This window comes from Cydia amplana, chromosome 7 (assembly GCF_948474715.1).
Source record: "Cydia amplana chromosome 7, ilCydAmpl1.1, whole genome shotgun sequence".
Lineage (NCBI taxonomy): Eukaryota > Metazoa > Arthropoda > Insecta > Lepidoptera > Tortricidae > Cydia > Cydia amplana.
This window is the reverse complement of record NC_086075.1, coordinates 5,283,018-5,302,666: the sequence shown is the minus strand read 5'-3', so window position 1 is coordinate 5,302,666 and position 19,649 is coordinate 5,283,018. Positions and strand designations below refer to the sequence as shown.

Sequence of the window (19,649 nt, the reverse complement as noted above, 5' to 3'; positions counted from 1 at the left end):
ATTTATATCGGAGCATCGTTAATAATGGCGTAAGCGCCATCGACAATAAGGTCCCTTTTCATAAATAACGTCACATATAAAAAGTAGGCAAGTTGACCGTGACGTCACGATGTAATGTTTCATATAAATTCCATATTAGCAAATCGTTTTGACAGTTCTAAAAAAGTAACTGATTTTACTAGTAGGATATTACAAAATATTTGATTGTCCAGACGTTAGGAACTAATGATAAACTTTTGATTCACCCATAGCTTTAGCTTTCCACTCTTAGTCCCCCCTTTTTTGCGGACTTCCGCCTCTTCTTTCGTGAAACTATTGGCGCGCACATGTCATCTCTCGCAACGTTGACACATTCACTGCTAGGGACCCGCTAGGCGGGCTTTCAGCTCGTAGGCACATTTCGCACTGGCAGTGAATGCGTTATTAAAGCGGCATCTCCAGAGAATGGGGTTGGCCGGTCGAAGTATTGTACAGATGGCGCCACCATAGGTTTTATCTGTCAGTCCTATGTCCTCCTTTAAGCTAAATATCATAAAACCAAACCAGAGACAGGAAAAACATATGCTGGCGCCATCTATACAAGCCTATGACAGTTGCCAACCCCATTGAGAGAAAGAGAGAGCTATAGACTGACCTCTTCTCATAAATGAGTACGAACAGCAACACTGTACATCGGTGGACCTTATTACAAAAGGCATAAGGTCCACCGATGTACACATGTACAGTTAACAGTGTGGGCGATGTTACTAAACCCTAACCTCTAGCCGCCCGAGACCTATAAAAAGGCCTCCTGTTCCATTCTAATTTGAATCTTATTTTTGACAAGTCAAAGTTGAATTTTCATTGGCAAGCTTTGACGTCTGGGTGGCTAGAGGCTAATGGTATTCTGTACAGGAAAGCGTGACCGGCAGTAACCGCAACTCCCTGAAGGAGTCCGTGGGCGGCGGTAACAGTAACCGGAGCTCGCTCGACGTGTCGTCCTCATCATACAACACGCTCATCATACACAACCAAGACGACCCGTGGCCGGCGCGGCCGACGCCTATTCGGTAAGTTCTTGGTTTTTTGTAAGCATATATAGAGCGTGGGCCTATATCATAGACTAGGAATCCTCTAGACTGAGTTTAGAGCAATTATTTCATGAAACCGATGCTGCCAAAAATACGGGGGTGCGGGGGGACGAGGTGAGCGAATCCCGTGCCGTGATTGGTCCGTTCAAAGACACGGTCCAATCACGGCACGGGATTGACTCGAAGATGGAGTAAAACTACCGTATAAATGGCAGAGGGGGTAGCGTTACTATGCTCAGTCTAGAGGATTCCTAGTCTATGGCCTATATATATAATACAAGCAAGCGGATGTCACTTTTTGACAGCTTTTGTTAGAAAGGCGGGCGTACCATGAGTCACTGACAGTGTCAAAACTGACATTTACGCTATCGAGAACGTAAATCGTACGTTTCGTTTTTACTTTCTATACATCTCGTTTGTACTAATATGCGAGTACGAGCGAGATGAATAGAAAATAAATTACGTTCTCGACGGCGTTTATGTCACTGCCAAACTGATGGTAGCTGTAGGATGTCGGGCCGCCGATGACGAAAAATACGCGTAAAAGTGTGTATGTACAGTTTATTTTACACAGTATTTACACAGCACATATAGTTACACAGAATATATACAAACTAGAAGCAAATTACACATTTAAATACAAATAATGTGCAAACACAAAACATAGACGCTATTCCATTCGCAAAGAAAACTCAGAGAAAAAAATACTTTTTTAAAAACAAAAGACGCGCGCGCTGGCCGCGGCATCCTTACCGGCCAGCACGCGCGCAGCACGGAGGTTGGTAGGTCCCGTCGCCTACATTCCCCACCCCAGTGCTGGCTCAGCACTCATTTACTATTGGAATTCGTGCAACGCGTGTTGCCGAACGCCTCAACGTTCCCGACTTAGTTTTCAGCTCAACCATGCGCACCCGACCATCTGTTCCAGGGAATACTTGACTTACCACACCTTTTAACCACACGTTTCGGCGAGCCCCAGGATCCACTATCAGCACCAGGTCACCTATCTGCAGAGGCCTCTGTTCTTGGTTCCATTTTTGACGTGGAATCAAAACCGGCAAGTACTCTCTGACCCATCGCTGCCAAAACATATCTGCTAGAAGCTGTGACTTGCGCCATTGCTTCCGGAGATGTAAGTCGTTATCATTAAAACAACCTATTTTGAATTTCACAGCGGCGTTGCCTAGAGCATCGGTAGGCACACTTTTCAACACATCCAAATTATTGCTCGTGAAATTCCGAATTTCGAACCCACCCTCTTTGTGAATATTAATTATATCCCTTACCATATCAATCGCGGTAGATTCGTCCGGTAGACTTTGTATGTAGTCATCCATATAGTGCTGCTCACAAATAGCAGCGACGGCTGAAGGATGTGTTGATTCAAACCGTAGCGCATTTTTATTTTTTATAAATTGCGCAATGAAAGGTGCGCAATTGGCGCCAAAAATGAGTGAAGTCATAGAATATGTTTTCACGGGCTCATTAGGCGTACCTCTCCATAGAAAATGCAAAGCATCTTGGTCTTCAGGTCTAATCTTTACCCTTAAAAACATATCCTTTATGTCTCCAGTCACTCCCACTCTGTTCTCACGAAATCGAAGCATTATTCCGAACAGAGACGAAAGTAAATCTGGCCCTGTAAGTAGGTGATCATTAAGTGACATACCTTCACATTTAGCGGCCGCGTCAAACACGAGCCTGAGTTTCTTTTTGTTTGGGTTATCTACCCCAAAATGAGGAAGGTACCAGGTCTTTGGCGTCAGCTGCGGCTCCTCCATCTCCCTAGCAAAGTCATTATCAAGTAAATGGCTAACGCGTTCGCGATACCTTTGAGCAAACTCTTCATTTGCAGCCATTTTTCGTTCTACACCTTGTAGCCTTTTGAAAGCCATAGGAAAGCTTTCGGGTAATTTGCAGTTGTCGTCCTTCCAAGGTAATCCTACTTGCCACCTACCGTTAATGAGAGTCGCAGTTTGCTCAAGCTTTGCTTGGGCGGACACGTCGTCGCTGTTCTGCCTTGGCTTACCTGTAACACCCATGGCCTCTATACTAAAAGAGCGCCTCACCACCTCGTGCAACTCGCGGAGGCCGAGTTCAGATTCAACCACAGGTGCGCCGGACAAGAGCAGCGTCGTGTGTGCTTGCATGGCTGAGCTTTCTACGTGCGGAACCCGCACTGGGCTATGCACGGACCAACCCAGGGGTGTTCGGGTAGCTAACGGCTCATAACGTTTACCTACACATACCTCTAAAGGAATAAACAAATGACAGTTATCTTGCCCTATTAACACTTCGGGCTTCATATCAACATTTTGTGACAACTTATTTTTTAGTGCTCTAAGGTGAGAATACTTTTCTAGGTTAATATGGGATACATTTTGTTCTGGCAAATCCAAATCTATTACACCACGAGCCTTAATACTAAACACTTCATCATTTTCACTAGATATATCGACATTATACACTGTAGTGTCATGCACTGAGTCGTCACCTTTCCACGCACCACGTACGAGCATAGATTGAGGGCAGCCGCGCAACCCCGCGCGGGCGGCGAGTTCGCGGCTAACCATCGTTACCGAAGATCCGTCGTCGATAAATGCGTTAACACTGAAAACGCCATTAGGACCGTGTACTTTAATTGGCACTACCTTCAAAAACACTTTAGTGTCCGTCTCCTTCACGTGGTTTACGGTCTCTGCGATAGGTGTAGTAGCCGGCGCCGATGTCGAAGTTTCGATCGAGTCCGTGCTCGGTGAATCAGCGCTGTTGCGGCCAACAAAATGAAGCAACCGATGATGGTCGCCGCCGCAGTTATCTACATCACATACGGGAGCGGAACAGGATTCGGCCCCGTGACGAGCTTGCAAACACTTAAAGCAAACATTAGAGCGTTTAACATATCGCCAGCGATCCTTACGCAACGCCTTCTTAAACTTCTTACACTCGGTCAGTTTATGTGCAGACATTTTACAATACTGACAGTTTACGTTAATAGTACTGCGGTTCATCTGGCTGTCTGCTTGCACTAGTACAGCTTGCGGCCGAGTGACATGTTTGTTGCTATTGTGTTGCGTATTCATAGTGCACATTAAACTTGCGTTCGCTGTGGCCGATATCTTTTCCGCTTCTAGGCTAAGAAATTCAGATAATATCTCCAATCGCGGTTTTATGCCTGCCTTTATCTGTACAAAACTATAATCGGACCACTTAGAAATCAGCACTGGTGGAAGTTTAGACAGTACGATTGATGTAACAGTCACATCATGCATATAAACTTCGCGGCCAACTGCGCGTATCGCTTCAGTAAAGTTTTGTATTTTCACAGAAAATGCAACGATTTCACTGTGATACTCGGGCGATACTGGGCGAAGTTTCTTTATATCGTTCATCAATTTGAATAAAATCGTATCAGCATTACCAAATTGAAGTTCCAATGTCGCGATGACCTTGTCGGGCGAGGAAGCACTAATTAAAAGAGCTGACACAGCATCTTTTGCAGCACCACGTAGACACTTCCTTAGCCTCCACATGTTCTCAGCCGGGCTGAAACCGCACACCTCTGTTGACTGCATGTACGCCTGTTTAAACTGTAGCCACTCCATCGGGTCTCCGGAGAACACAGGTAGGTCTCGCGAAGTGCTAATTCTGCTAAGTAGACTTGCATTCGGTTTATTATTAGCAGAGGCAACGGCTAAGTCTTTGATAGCGCTCGCTAGTATCGCGACACTATCAGCAGTGACTACCGCCGACTGGCGGTAGTTTTGTTTCTCTATGTTACTTACAGAGGCGGCGGCTACGTTGTCATGTTCATGTGTGCTCGCGGACGACTTATTACCGGCAGGAGTATGGGCGACAAACGCCGGTTGGCGCAGCTCGACCGAGTTATTACCATTAGTGTGGTCTTGCTGCTCCTCATGTAGTTCCTGCTGCGGTGGTTCGTGTGTGTCGAGCCAGTCTTTGACATCGCTAATAGAGCCCGCATATGACTGTTGCCTACTATTGTTCTCTTCATCTAACTCGGCTAAGTCCGCCTGTAATTGTTTCTCGATGAGCTGCAACTGAATAGCGGCTTTTTGTTTCTCTGCCTCTAGTTCAAGCCGCTTACGTCTGGTCTCAATAGAGGATGACATAGAAAGAGACTTACTTTTGCTACGCAGCGACGGTTGTTTGTTACCTTCCATGTTAAATGTACTGTGTAATATTGGTACTTGCAACTCTTTTCGCGCAGCACTACGTGTTTTCATCATTGCGGCTGGTGGTGTCGTAAACATATTGATCCGGTTCGAAGTTGACCACTTTTGTAGGATGTCGGGCCGCCGATGACGAAAAATACGCGTAAAAGTGTGTATGTACAGTTTATTTTACACAGTATTTACACAGCACATATAGTTACACAGAATATATACAAACTAGAAGCAAATTACACATTTAAATACAAATAATGTGCAAACACAAAACATAGACGCTATTCCATTCGCAAAGAAAACTCAGAGAAAAAAATACTTTTTTAAAAACAAAAGACGCGCGCGCTGGCCGCGGCATCCTTACCGGCCAGCACGCGCGCAGCACGGAGGTTGGTAGGTCCCGTCGCCTACAGTAGCCATAAGGGACTTCCACTTGTATTATAAGTTACAAGCGTTTGAGAAACGGGCCCCATGTCAGTCTCGTAGCAGTATTCTTCTTCTTCTTTAATATAAAACAAAGTCCTCCACCGCGTCTGTCTCTGTGTATGTTTGTTCGCGATAAACTCAAAAACTACTGAATGGATTTTCATGTAGTTTTAGGTGCGTAATTTGTTAAGGTTTTCTGTAACCCGTGCGGGGAGATTTACGCTGTAAAACAGTTGGTTATAGCGTAAACCGTCTTCAATAGCTGAAACGACCAGTGATAAAATAAATAAGATATTTTTAACTATAGAGAATCATATAAACTACTGTCTCTATCTTTGGCGATAAAAATCACGTCTATCACGAGACGTATAGGATTCGTGCGCGTTGCAGCAAAAAGTCAATAACCTGAGGGCTTCAGTACTACACCCATCTGAACCTTCATTGGGGCTCACACGAATCCTATCTCGAATCTCCTTAATATCTTCCTGATTTACGGACGAGTTTGAATAGACTTCGTTCGCACAAAACTTGTTTCTCAATGAAACTAACAAATGAACGTTCCACAGAGAACACGAACGAACCAGCAGCGAAGTAAAGCACACCACAACTCAATCCTCGCCGTACCACACGTTAAAGAAGGCTGAAACCAAAAAGCCTAGCGGCATACCCTTGCCTAAAGTCCACAAGGAACAAGCGGTCACCACCACGGCCAACTACATTGATATTGGTGGGCAGAGGATCTACACTAGTCCACCCGATCATTCCGTTCAGGTTAGTGGAACAGTTTTGGAAATATTACTAAATTTTCACTAATCTCAATAGCTGAGAATTGTTCTACTAAATAGGTATTTTGGGGCTGTTAGACCCATTATTTAACCAATAGGTTAATAAGGAGGTACCTAGGTAGGAAAATACTGGGTGTTTTAAATGAATTTATATAAGGGGATTCTTTTTCTTTACCATGATTCCTACTGGTATGAAGACTGAATGTTTGGCAACATCATATTTACGCAAGATCTCTACTGTTGACGAACGAAAACAGGGGGAAAATAGAGCTAGTATAGTCAGTCAAAAACCTTAGTCAGTAGAAAAAGGCGCGAAATTCAAATTTTCTATGGGGCGATAACCCTTAGCGTCTACATTTTTTAAAATTGCCGCCTTTTTCTACTGACACCAGGCTCCATACATCAAGCGCGATTTCAAGTATGGACTCGCGCGCGAGAACGCAACTCATGAGTTCTGGGCTCTCCTACAATTTCTCAGACCTCGTGTGTTACTTGAAGATGATTGCAAAACGATGCGGCTAGGAAAAAAATCTTAGCGTTTTTTAACTTAACAGGAAATAACCGAGATCCCTGACGACTTCCTCAACCAATCATCAGTCCTCAAACACTTGGCCAAAGAGGTGGCCGGCACGCCGAGCGCGGAGCGCGGCCCCACCGAGCGGAAAGCGAAGGGCAAACCCAACAAGCTTAGCAAGGAGAAGCTTAGCTTGAGTCGCTCGCAGCCGGACCTTACTGGGTAAGTACTCAAACACTTGGCCATAGAGGTGGCAGGCACGCCGAGCGCGGAGCGCGGCCCCACCGAGCGGAAAGCGAAGGGCAAACCCAACAAGCTTAGCAAGGAGAAGCTTAGCTTGAGTCGCTCGCAGCCGGACCTTACTGGGTAAGTACTCAAACACTTGGCCATAGAGGTGGCAGGCACGCCGAGCGCGGAGCGCGGCCCCACCGAGCGGAAAGCGAAGGGCAAACCCAACAAGCTTAGCAAGGAGAAGCTTAGCTTGAGTCGCTCGCAGCCGGACCTTACTGGGTAAGTACTCAAACACTTGGCCATAGAGGTGGCAGGCACGCCGAGCGCGGAGCGCGGCCCCACCGAGCGGAAAGCGAAGGGCAAACCCAACAAGCTTAGCAAGGAGAAGCTTAGCTTGAGTCGCTCGCAGCCGGACCTTACTGGGTAAGTACTCAAACACTTGGCCATAGAGGTGGCAGGCACGCCGAGCGCGGAGCGCGGCCCCACCGAGCGGAAAGCGAAGGGCAAACCCAACAAGCTTAGCAAGGAGAAGCTTAGCTTGAGTCGCTCGCAGCCGGACCTTACTGGGTAAGTACTCAAACACTTGGCCATAGAGGTGGCAGGCACGCCGAGCGCGGAGCGCGGCCCCACCGAGCGGAAAGCGAAGGGCAAACCCAACAAGCTTAGCAAGGAGAAGCTTAGCTTGAGTCGCTCGCAGCCGGACCTTACTGGGTAAGTACTCAAACACTTGGCCATAGAGGTGGCAGGCACGCCGAGCGCGGAGCGCGGCCCCACCGAGCGGAAAGCGAAGGGCAAACCCAACAAGCTTAGCAAGGAGAAGCTTAGCTTGAGTCGCTCGCAGCCGGACCTTACTGGGTAAGTACTCAAACACTTGGCCATAGAGGTGGCAGGCACGCCGAGCGCGGAGCGCGGCCCCACCGAGCGGAAAGCGAAGGGCAAACCCAACAAGCTTAGCAAGGAGAAGCTTAGCTTGAGTCGCTCGCAGCCGGACCTTACTGGGTAAGTACTCAAACACTTGGCCATAGAGGTGGCAGGCACGCCGAGCGCGGAGCGCGGCCCCACCGAGCGGAAAGCGAAGGGCAAACCCAACAAGCTTAGCAAGGAGAAGCTTAGCTTGAGTCGCTCGCAGCCGGACCTTACTGGGTAAGTACTCAAACACTTGGCCATAGAGGTGGCAGGCACGCCGAGCGCGGAGCGCGGCCCCACCGAGCGGAAAGCGAAGGGCAAACCCAACAAGCTTAGCAAGGAGAAGCTTAGCTTGAGTCGCTCGCAGCCGGACCTTACTGGGTGAGTACTCAAACACTTGGCCATAGAGGTGGCAGGCACGCCGAGCGCGGAGCGCGGCCCCACCGAGCGGAAAGCGAAGGGCAAACCCAACAAGCTTAGCAAGGAGAAGCTTAGCTTGAGTCGCTCGCAGCCGGACCTTACTGGGTGAGTATTATGATATTATCCGTTTTAAAACTTATATTTTTTGAGGCACCAAGACGCATGGCGCTATTTGTTCTTGGGCTTTGTAGAACTTTACTTTTGGCATTTTTAATGCGATAAGGATAAGGCTGCTCCCAAGTCTAGTTTTTACGAGTACTTCATGGTTGGAAGGTTCACTTCAAAATTTCGTATATTTTTATCTCTATCACTTCATAGGGCAAGAGGGACAAATAATCAAATAGTTTTGAATTTGTTATGTTCGCGGTATTGTATACCTACAATACGGCGAACCAGCCACCCAGGCCATATGGTTACCACCCAGTGTAGTTAATCCCGGGTTCTTTAACACTTTAACCAGCATACAAAGATGATTATGTTTTGAGTTTTCAACTTTTCCTTTCTACTAATTCAGTTTTCAATGGCGCGTATTTAAACTAACAGCAAAAAAATAATAACCTAACCTAAAAACTAACTGCACAACAATAAAACTAGGTACTAGTAAAACAGCATTCTGCTGTGCAAATCAGATTTTTTAAACGTATTTTTTTAGGAATGATTAAATATAAAACGAAGTCCCCCGCCGCGTCTGTCTGTGTTTATGTTTGTTCACGATAAACTTAATACTCAACGGATTTTCATGCAGTTTTCACCTATTAATAGCGTGTTTAGTTCTCGTTCGGTCTCGATTTCTATACCTCAGATAGTCTGGACTTTTGTATAAGTGATCGTGTTACTCCAGTGTGGGCAGTACGGTGGGCGTGCGCGCCGTGCCCGGCGGCTCGGAGTCCTCGGGCTGGTGCAGCGGCGGCGAGGGCTCCGCGGAGGAGCCGGACGACGCGTTCGGCGCCGTGCTCGACGCCCTGGCCGCCGAGAACCAGCAGCTCAAGAGGCAGCTCGGCGACGCGCTGGAGCGCGTCTCCAAGACCAACAAGGTCGGTATACTTTGTAGCTTTCTAATAGAGCCCGAAGGCTAATCCTATTGTCTATTGTTAAGTAAAACCGCTCGTGCCACGTGCCACAACCACCTGCATAAAAAATCGGTACTTCGGTTACTGAGTGCCGACGAGTCGAACGCTACAGAACCAGTCTAAAATGTGTCACCGAGATGCGTAACAAAGGCGCGTTATCGGAGAGCGCACCTACACTGGTTTTTTGAGCGTTGGACTAGCCCGCGCTCAGGTGCCAAATAGAATAATTAGGACCCTTTTTTGCAGGTAAGTAGCACGTGCGGTTTTACTGAACAATAGACAATAGGATAAGCCTTCGGGCTCTACTAGAAAGCTACAAACTATACCAGGGATGTTGCGAACATCCGCATCCGCAACCGCGGAACTTCCGCATTATTTTTAACATCCGCATCTGCATCCGCATCCGCATAAAATCGATGCGGAGCTTATGCGGATGCGGATGTCGAACAAGTCGGTACAGGAACGTCTTAGCGGCGGCGTAAGTGCTAGGTAATTTCGTCATAACGAAATCGTCTAGATCCAGAAAAGTCGGCCAAGTTACTGTTTATTAAATATAACGCACCTATATTTTTGCTTAAATACTAAACGTTTCGTTTTTTTCAAATAAAAAAAATACTAAAAATGTAATATTTGACGTTTTCTAAGTACCTAATCTTGACATCCGCATCCGCATCCGCACCCGCGGATGTGAGCCTTTAAATATCCGCATCCGCGGATGTCAAAAAATCGGCATCCGCAACATCCCTGGTCGGTACCGATACGCCGGCAATCCAACTTCGTCAGTAGAATAAAATTTGGCAAAAAAAATTTTTGGTACAATCTTTTACTTTTTTCCACGGGCAACTAATAGGTACACATCGAGACAATTCTAAAAACCCTAAACACAATTAGGTTTCGTTGTTTTATCACAGAGTTTCACCTCCTGTCTCCATCATCAGATCAGCTCGGTGGTATCATAATATTGCATTGTCACCCGATTTACACACATATGCAAATATTAAAAATTTTCAGCTTCATCGGAAACCGGGAAGTGGGTCTTTAGCTTGCAAGATTTTAGTTACATAACTACATATTTACGTAAATAAAAGCTGGTAAAAAGATCGATCCTTCTCGCATTTTGCCGCTCAAATTCCCCGCCTTTGTCTACTTAGATAGTTGGCAGAGTATGTCTATCTGTAACTCGGTATGGTTGGTAAAACTGTTGGAAACCAGATGAATATGTGTAAATATGCGGTCGCGCTTCCATACTAAATTAGTAGGTACACCAGCGCAGTGTGTAGTGACCCCGAGTTATCATGTATCTTGTAGTTGAGGTGATGTCTGGGCTCTCTTAACAAATGTATAATTTTGTTCCAGTTGGAAGAGGAAGTGGAAAAAGTCCGCTGCGCCCACGAGGAACTAGTGGGGTCGTGTACCCGCCGGGAGCAACTCGAGCGAGCCGCGCGCACGAGGCTGCAGGCAGACTGCCGCCGGCTGCACGACCTCAACCGCGCGCTCAAGCAGCAGGTACCTCATTCATATACAGGGTGGCCAAATAAGAGGTATACACTTTATTTTTGAAATTTTATTCTATAAAACATAAAAAATATTAAGTATTCCTTGTTAAATATAATATGTAGGGTCAGCAATTACACATGGAAAATAATGTCAGACAAATGTCCACCTCTAGCAGCATAGCAGATGCGAACCCTTTTCATCGCGTTTTTCATCATTTTTTCACACATTTCTGGCGTTATCTCAGCGACAGTGTTTCGAATATTTTGTTTTAATTGCTGAAGGTTCGTTAGCCTATTAGCATAGACACGTCCCTTTAGATAGCCCCACAGAAAAAAGTCAGCAACTGTTAAATCAGGCGATCTTGGGGGCCAGTCAATGTCACCGTTTCTCGAAATTAATCGACGGGGAAACGTTATTTTTAATGTTTCTATTGTTTTTAATGATTAAAACACGTTGTTACGTCGTAAAACGCTCCATAATAAATTTGCCGTATCTACACAAACTAATTTTCATGCAATAACTGTCATATTAACCGCCAAAATAAAATGGCGGCAAAAAAAGTTGTCTAAGTTGGCCACCCTGTACAATATACTGACCTGATATTCAGGATATTTCTTTTTTTTGTTATGCCATTTTCCTATCTCTCGTGCTAATCTTATCCTTAGGCCCAAGATACACTTGCAATTTTACTTACGTAAGTAGTCGTTATCTGATTCTAAACAAATAGCTTTGTCCCTACGTAAGTAAAACTTACAAGTGTATTTTAGGCCTTACACTGCTATATTTGCCGTTCGGCAGACTTCATCTGACCATTTTGGGTGATTAGGAGAACTCTTTGATCCACGAATGTATTGATTAAACACCACCATTGAGCTTATTTCGACCAATAGATGGACGAGTGCCGGTCAGGCGTTCTGTTTCTACCGTGATAGGGTGATATTCCACTTGTCCAATATTTGATCAAATGTGCATTGCGTCTCACTCTCTCATTAAGCAAAATGTGAGACGCAGATATTGGACAGGTGGAATACCACCGTTATTTACGTGTAATACGTGCAGGTGGAGTTGGTGTCGGCGGGCGTGCGCGCCGACGGCGACAACAACGCGGAGGCGCTGCGGAAGGAACTGCAGAACAGGGAGATGCTCATCGCTCAGCTCATTGCACAGAGTAAGTTGCGAGTACATACTCGTACTGTCGATCGTCAAGATAAGAGACTGTGGATGAGTGTGCCAGTGTGAGGCGCTGCTTTAGGGCTCATTTAGACGGTGCGACATTCATTACATTGCGTCATTTGATCGGCTGGCTGAATTCATGTAACAATGTAACTAAACATTTATAGACGCACAAATCTCTGTTTTGACATTTTGCTGGGACATCAGTTAGCCGCGACCACGACCAGTGAAACCTGTGTCGAAACGTTGGTAAATAAAGGTAATAAAATAAATTTCGCGATAGTCCCGTCTATACATGTGAGTTAATATGTGTTCAAACCGCGAAAGGTTTAAATATTATAATGTAACTAAAGTCGTATACGAGTCTGCGCGCCGTCTAAATGAGCCCTTAGGAACTGTTGAACACCTCCCGTGGTGGCGCTTACGCGTATCGCACTGATGCGATGCCTGTTTGAATTCATAATGTTTGTTTATAGACAAGGAGCTGGCGTGCAGTAAAGAACGACAAGAAATCGAGATGGCAGCCCAACGAGCAACGCTACAAGAGCAGCGCACGCATATCGACATACTCGACACCGCGCTCACCAACGCGCAGTCCAACGTTGTACGCCTCGAGGAGGAGGTATATTTTCTATTTTCTGTAGGGCTAAGATGGCCGGCTCTTTATCATTTGTCACCATGGCTGTCACGTTCGAACAAATATGTAAGTGCGAAAGTGATGCATAGCATGACAGGTGATAAAAATGCGACCATGATAGCTTGTCTGGGCTATATAAACAGCAAAAATCGAAGTTCGCAAATTGCAGGCATTTTTCTCTGTCACTCTAAAGCTTTGGATTCCTCCGAAAGCGGTGCCGTCATATAGCGGCCGTCTCCATACAAATACAACGACATCCATATTTAGCCGTATTATTTAGTATGGAGACGGCCGCTATATGACGGCACCGCTATCCTAGGAAAACCGATCTTAACTAATTACGCCTTCATTGGAATAAAAGAGAAAGATCCCCGCAATTTGCGGTATTCGGTTTTCACGGTAGCCCCTCTGGTTGATTGCGTAACAAATAGATTGTTAATTGCAAAAATGTACTAACACGAGCAACTTACAATCCTTGCGCATGGCATATACCTATGTAGCACAGGCTGCTTGAACTGTATGCTAAAGCTAGATATGCTATTAACTGGATCAAGTAAAACCGCGGTTTGGTACTTGAGCACGCAGTATGTGCAAATTACTTGTCTCAATTGCACTTGCGGTCTCAGTCCTGCAAAAATAACGCTGCTACGCTGGCACGAGTCTCTGGACCTGCACAATTTTATACCGTGGTTTACAAGACCCATTAGCCGTGTAGTAACGTGTAAGTGCTTCTACTTGCGCAAGTTACTTCGCGCGCAAGATAATGTGTTCATTGTAAAATATTTCAACGCTATTTATTATTGTTTAGTGCCGCCATGCAAGCGGCTACGTGGAGCGCGTCATGGGCCTTCAACGTGCGTTGGCGTCTCTCCAACAAGCTTCGGACCGCCGCGAACACACCGAGAGGAAACTCAGGGCGCAGCTAGAGAAGGAGCTACAGACATTGAGGTTGGTCTCGCTTGGCAGGGCCGCCATGTGAAGCGTGTTATGTCACTTCAACGTGCGTTGGCGTCGCTCTAACAAGCTTCGAACCGCCGCGAACACACCGAGAGGAAACTCAGGGCGCAGCTAGAGAAGGAGCTACAGACATTGAGGTTGGTCTCGCTTGGCAGGGCCGCCATGTGAAGCGTGTTATGTCACTTCAACGTGCGTTGGCGTCGCTCTAACAAGCTTCGGACCGCCGCGAACACACCGAGAGGAAACTCAGGGCGCAGCTAGAGAAGGAGCTACAGACATTGAGGTTGGTCTCGCTTGGCAGGGCCGCCATGTGAAACGTGTTATGTCATGTCACTTCAACGAGCGTTAGCGTCTCTCCAACAAGCTTCGGACCGCCGCGAACACACCGAGAGGAAACTCAGGGCGCAGCTCGAGAAGGAGCTACAGACATTGAGGTTGGTCTCGTTTGGCAGGGCCGCCATGTGAAGCGTGTTATGTCACTTCAACGTGCGTTGGCGTCTCTCCAACAAACTTTGGACCGCCGCGAACACACCGAGAGGAAACTCAGGGCGCAGCTAGAGAAGGAGCTACAGACATTGAGGTTGGTCTCGCTTGGCAGGGCCGCCATGTGGAGCGTGTTGTCACTTCAACGTGTGGCGTCTCTCCAACAAAGTTTGGACCGCCGCGAACACACTGAGAGGAAACTCAGAGCGCAGCTAGAGAAGGAGCTACAGACATTGAGGTTGGTCTCATTTGGCAGGGCCGCCATGTGAAGCGTGTTGTGTCACTTCAACGTGCGTTGGCGTCTCTCCAACAAGCTTTGGACCGCCGTGAAGACACTGAGAGGAAACTCAGGGCGCAGCTAGAGAAGGAGCTACAGACATTGAGGTTGGTCTCGTTTGGCAGGGCCGCCATGTGAAGCGTGTTATGTCACTTCAACGAGCGTTAGCGTCTCTCCAACAAGCTTCGGACCGCCGCGAACACACCGAGAGGAAACTCAGGGCGCAGCTCGAGAAGGAGCTACAGACATTGAGGTTGGTCTCGTTTGGCAGGGCCGCCATGTGAAGCGTGTTATGTCACTTCAACGTGCGTTGGCGTCTCTCCAACAAACTTTGGACCGCCGCGAACACACCGAGAGGAAACTCAGGGCGCAGCTAGAGAAGGAGCTACAGACATTGAGGTTGGTCTCGCTTGGCAGGGCCGCCATGTGGAGCGTGTTGTCACTTCAACGTGTGGCGTCTCTCCAACAAAGTTTGGACCGCCGCGAACACACTGAGAGGAAACTCAGAGCGCAGCTAGAGAAGGAGCTACAGACATTGAGGTTGGTCTCATTTGGCAGGGCCGCCATGTGAAGCGTGTTGTGTCACTTCAACGTGCGTTGGCGTCTCTCCAACAAGCTTTGGACCGCCGTGAAGACACTGAGAGGAAACTCAGGGCGCAGCTAGAGAAGGAGCTACAGACATTGAGGTTGGTCTCGTTTGGCAGGGCCGCCATGTGAAGCGTGTTATGTCACTTCAACGTGCGTTGGCGTCTCTCCAACAAACTTTGGACCGCCGCGAACACACCGAGAGGAAACTCAGGGCGCAGCTAGAGAAGGAGCTACAGACATTGAGGTTGGTCTCGCTTGGCAGGGCCGCCATGTGAAGCGTGTTATGTAACTTCAACGTGCGTTGGCGTCTCTCCAACAAGCTTAGGACCGTCGCAAACTCACCGAGCGGAATCTCAGGGCACAGCTTTGTTCGTGCGATGTGTTGTACCGTTTTCTTTAACTAGTTGCAAGAGTTGGCGAGCCTTTCACAAATCTGGACGCACGTCTATATTTATTCTCTCAATTATTTCTTCATGATTCAATGTTTTTGTCCAGGAAACGCGAGTGCAACTGCGGCGAGCGCGGCGCGAGCACCGCGGGCGGTGAGGCGGAACTGCGCCGGCAGCTGAGAGAGCGAGACGAAAGACTCCTCGCGTTAGAGGGAGAGTGCGCCAAGTGGGAGCAACGCTACCTCGAGGAGGCGGCCCTGAGACAGGCTGCTGTTTCTGCTGCTTCAATACCCAAGTAATACTTTGCATAAAACCACTAATCGTAGCCTTCCTTTCTTACTTGGCAAACGGCAGGGTCGCCATGACCCGGTTTTAGAAAACCACAGTTTCGATGAATATGTTATTTCTGATGAAATTAGGTAATACACATTTAAAAAAGTACTGTACGTACGCAACAAATTACATGCTATCTAAATAGTAGTAGTAGTAAAACACTTTATTGTACAAAAAGAAACATAAAACATGAAAAAAAAAACGCATAGTTTATACAAAGGCGAACTTATTCCTTTCAGGGATCTCTTCCAGTTAACCTTTGAGCAATATGAGCTATTGAGCTATCTACACCATAAGCTTAATTCATAATAAAGTCGTCGTCGTATTCAAGTCTATGGATATGAAAATTCTTAAAAATGATTGTTTTTATTTGTTTAATATGCCTTTTTCAGTTTCAATTCAGTTTATACGTGTACAGGGACGCAAAAATAGCTGCTCTAGAGAAGACCTCAGCGGAGTCCGAGCGGCTGATGGCCGAGGCTCGCAGCGAAAAGATCCGACACATGGACGAGCTGCATTTAGCGCAGAAGAAACTGGCTGACCTGGAGAGCAGGTATATCACAATCATATTTCCTCAAAATACAAGGAAAATATCACAAGCATTTATTTTATAAAACAAAGTCGCTTCCTGCTGTATTGGCTGTCTGTCTGTCCCTATGTATTCTGAGATCTTTAAAACTACGCAACGGATTTAGATGCGGTCATAGAGAAATATAGTAAGACAAGAGTGCTCACTCCATACATCAGTTCAGACTATTAATTTCAGTGTCTACATCTAGCATCGAGTAGCGGAACTATCAGTACTGCTACTTGACAATAGATGTAGCACCGACCGGAAAGTTTTATGCTATTGAGATAAGACTTTCCGGTCGGTGCTACATCTATTGTCAAGTAGCAGTACTGATAGTTCCGCTACTCGATCTAGATGCTAATAGTCTTTTTGGTACTAAAACTGATGTATGGAGTGAGCACTCTATGTATTTTTTTCTCTATGATGCGGTTGTTTTTAATAGATAGAGTGATTCAAGAGGAAGGTTTATGTATAATTTGTTAACCCGTGCGAAGCCGGGGCGAATCGCTAGTATTATATATATTATCTCGTTTAGTGCTGCACCTTTTTTATAATAATAAGGAACTGGGATTATTTTAACTCCTTCCGCAATTTTAATAAATCAAATACAGTATATTCATACAGTTAGAATACTGGCGGATTTTTGTATGAGTAAGACAGACCACATCCTATGTAATCTATAAGGAAAAGATCTTAGCGAAGTCAGAAAACGATTAACCCTACGTATGTCTAAGCACTGATCAGTGCGCACGAATTTAAATCCATTGTTGAATACAATAGGTTTAAATTCGTTCGCACTGATCAGTGCTTGTACATACGAAGGGTTAAGGGTCGGTTGCACCAAACTGGCTGTCATCGTTAAAGAGTTCACTAAATGTTATTATATGGAAAGTTTCATAGTAAACCGCCGCGGCGTGCTGGGTGACGTTGATCCATCTGTCAAGTGCGGATGGTGCAATTGGCACTAAAACCGTTAATTATTTGCAGGGTGAAGGAGCTGGAGTCGAAGGTAGCGGAGCGCGACGCGATGATCAAAGTGCTGCAGAAACACACCAGCGCCGCGTACGACAGTGGCGCCTCCCTGCGGAACAACTCCAGCCGCGAGGAACTAGGTAATGTCAAATGTGTTTATCGTGATGACTAGTGTCATAAATCTAATTTCGGTTGGATGGCTTGAACCACCGAAGGTAAAAGGAATATTCAATGTTTTACGGAGCCATGACGTTAGGAGTTTATTTTAAATTTGAACGAAATATAGTACCTACTGATTTTGTCCTTCCATTGTGTTAGATGAGTGTGAGATGCGCGGTTATTATTGTAAACCGACCGCAACAGATTCACAGCGTCAACTAGTCCTAAAGTAATCGTTTTTGTTTTCCGGCGATACAAGAAACTAACAGTTGATTATTTATTGACCGAAGCGTAGTTTGATTACGTTTTGACTCGGGCATTTTGCTTTTGTATGTCCGGATGTTCTCCTCTACAGGTCACAATTCTCAACCGATTCTTGTGAAATTTTGTGACCAGATTCTATGAGTAAATAAAAAAAATTTGTCGATCCCGTTTTTGGAAATTTTTAAAAATGGAGGAGTTGTGTTGTGATACCTCGCGCTTAAACAAATAGTCGTATCGATATCATAAGAGTATTTTCTTTTTGAGACATATTTACATAGTAAATGGCAAAAAATGCAGAAAAATTGTATTGCTGGTTTAGGCGGTATTTAGATATTTAGTTTGTACTCGAGAATGAGTAGCCGAATTTCGTCAGCTTAGCTAAGAACTATCATGGCGCATTTTGTAAACAATCGCTTTTTTTGTTTGCACACAGAAAGTCTGGGTTCGATCCCCAGTAAGACAACTTTTTGTATTTTTTTTAATAAATTAAAATCTTTGTATTGTTGATTGATCAAACCGCTGTGTGGCGCTGTCATCGTGCACGGTCCCAATAAGCTATGCCCGCGAGGTCTACAGCTCACAGAGTCACTAGTTTAGAATATTGAGCTCGTTTTCGTGTTTGATTAGCTAATGATGAACGTTGTGTGTGCAGTGGGTCTGTCCCCGGGCGCGTCGTTCTCGAGCGCCGAGGGCGTGGGCTCGGGCGTGGCGCGCTACCGCCACCTGGCGCGCCGCAACTACTCGCCGCAGGACAACTGCTCAGGTACGTCACGTCTAGTGCCCAGCTCTTACTTACAAACAAGGTGTTTCTCATAGGGTATATCTCGATTGCATCCTCAGCATATTGTTTCATATAAATTCCATATTTGCACATTGTTTTGACAGTTCTAAAAAAGATAAGATAAGATAATATTTATTCAATAAAACTTATGCTAGTTTGATTTTTACACTGGTAATTTTGCAATATATACTTAAGTAATAGGACATTCATACATATTATTTTCTAAAACACTTTAATAAAGTTAGAACTAAAATACCAACTATAATTTTATTTTCAATTGCTAAATATAATTTAATAAACATACCTAAACTAAGTAAACATTTACTTGTATCTTAGGTATGCAGATTTTGTAGGTCAATGAGTAAGTGGGGAAATGCTTAAGTTAACAAAAATATTATTTATAATAACAATAAACTAAGTGACTATGTTCTACTATAAAAAATGTTAAGTCGTGACATAACTATACAATTTGTACAAATAAGTCTATCCTAATTTTAAATTCAATGTAGCTCATCAAGTAAGACGTTGTTTGCGTTATCTACCTTTGTTGATATGTGCATGTGCAGCAAATGGCGTTTAATCGCGGCGCTCTAGTCGCCTTCATAGTCTATGGAATTTAAATATCTAATTTGCGCAAATTTCATCGCTGGAAAAAAAGAAACCGATTTGACTAGTAGGAAAATACCCTATTGCGAACATTTGATTTGCTTTCAGAAAAAGTTTAAAATACTTAAGTCAATAAGGTACAGGGGGGCAATTTAGACTGCGGCGTAATTTATACTGATCGAAATATCTTCCATGTTTTGCATTATTAGAAATGTAGCTAATAGGCTACATGACTAATTTTCATTTATGGTATCAATCGATCGGGTTTGTTTTTAGGATCAAATGTCTATATGGGACCCATTGCATTAAAGTAACACAAAAGTCAGAAATTGTAGTCAAAGGCCGACAGCCGC

At 45.4% G+C, this 19,649-nt stretch overlaps 1 protein-coding gene across 1 annotated transcript in view; it reads left to right on the top strand.

Moving 5' to 3' along the window:
* Positions 1 to 19,649, top strand: part of LOC134649360 (angiomotin-like) — a 40,030-nt gene that overhangs the window by 8,831 nt on the left and 11,550 nt on the right. The window contains exons 4-16 of the mRNA XM_063504075.1: positions 895 to 1,049; positions 6,250 to 6,454; positions 7,023 to 7,140; positions 7,240 to 7,348; positions 9,390 to 9,573; positions 10,966 to 11,115; positions 12,166 to 12,274; positions 12,756 to 12,901; positions 13,725 to 13,864; positions 15,717 to 15,905; positions 16,362 to 16,496; positions 17,502 to 17,626; positions 18,562 to 18,672. Of these exons, the coding sequence (XP_063360145.1) occupies positions 895 to 1,049; positions 6,250 to 6,454; positions 7,023 to 7,140; positions 7,240 to 7,348; positions 9,390 to 9,573; positions 10,966 to 11,115; positions 12,166 to 12,274; positions 12,756 to 12,901; positions 13,725 to 13,864; positions 15,717 to 15,905; positions 16,362 to 16,496; positions 17,502 to 17,626; positions 18,562 to 18,672 (1,876 nt within the window). The remainder of the gene's footprint in view (positions 1 to 894; positions 1,050 to 6,249; positions 6,455 to 7,022; positions 7,141 to 7,239; positions 7,349 to 9,389; positions 9,574 to 10,965; positions 11,116 to 12,165; positions 12,275 to 12,755; positions 12,902 to 13,724; positions 13,865 to 15,716; positions 15,906 to 16,361; positions 16,497 to 17,501; positions 17,627 to 18,561; positions 18,673 to 19,649) is intronic.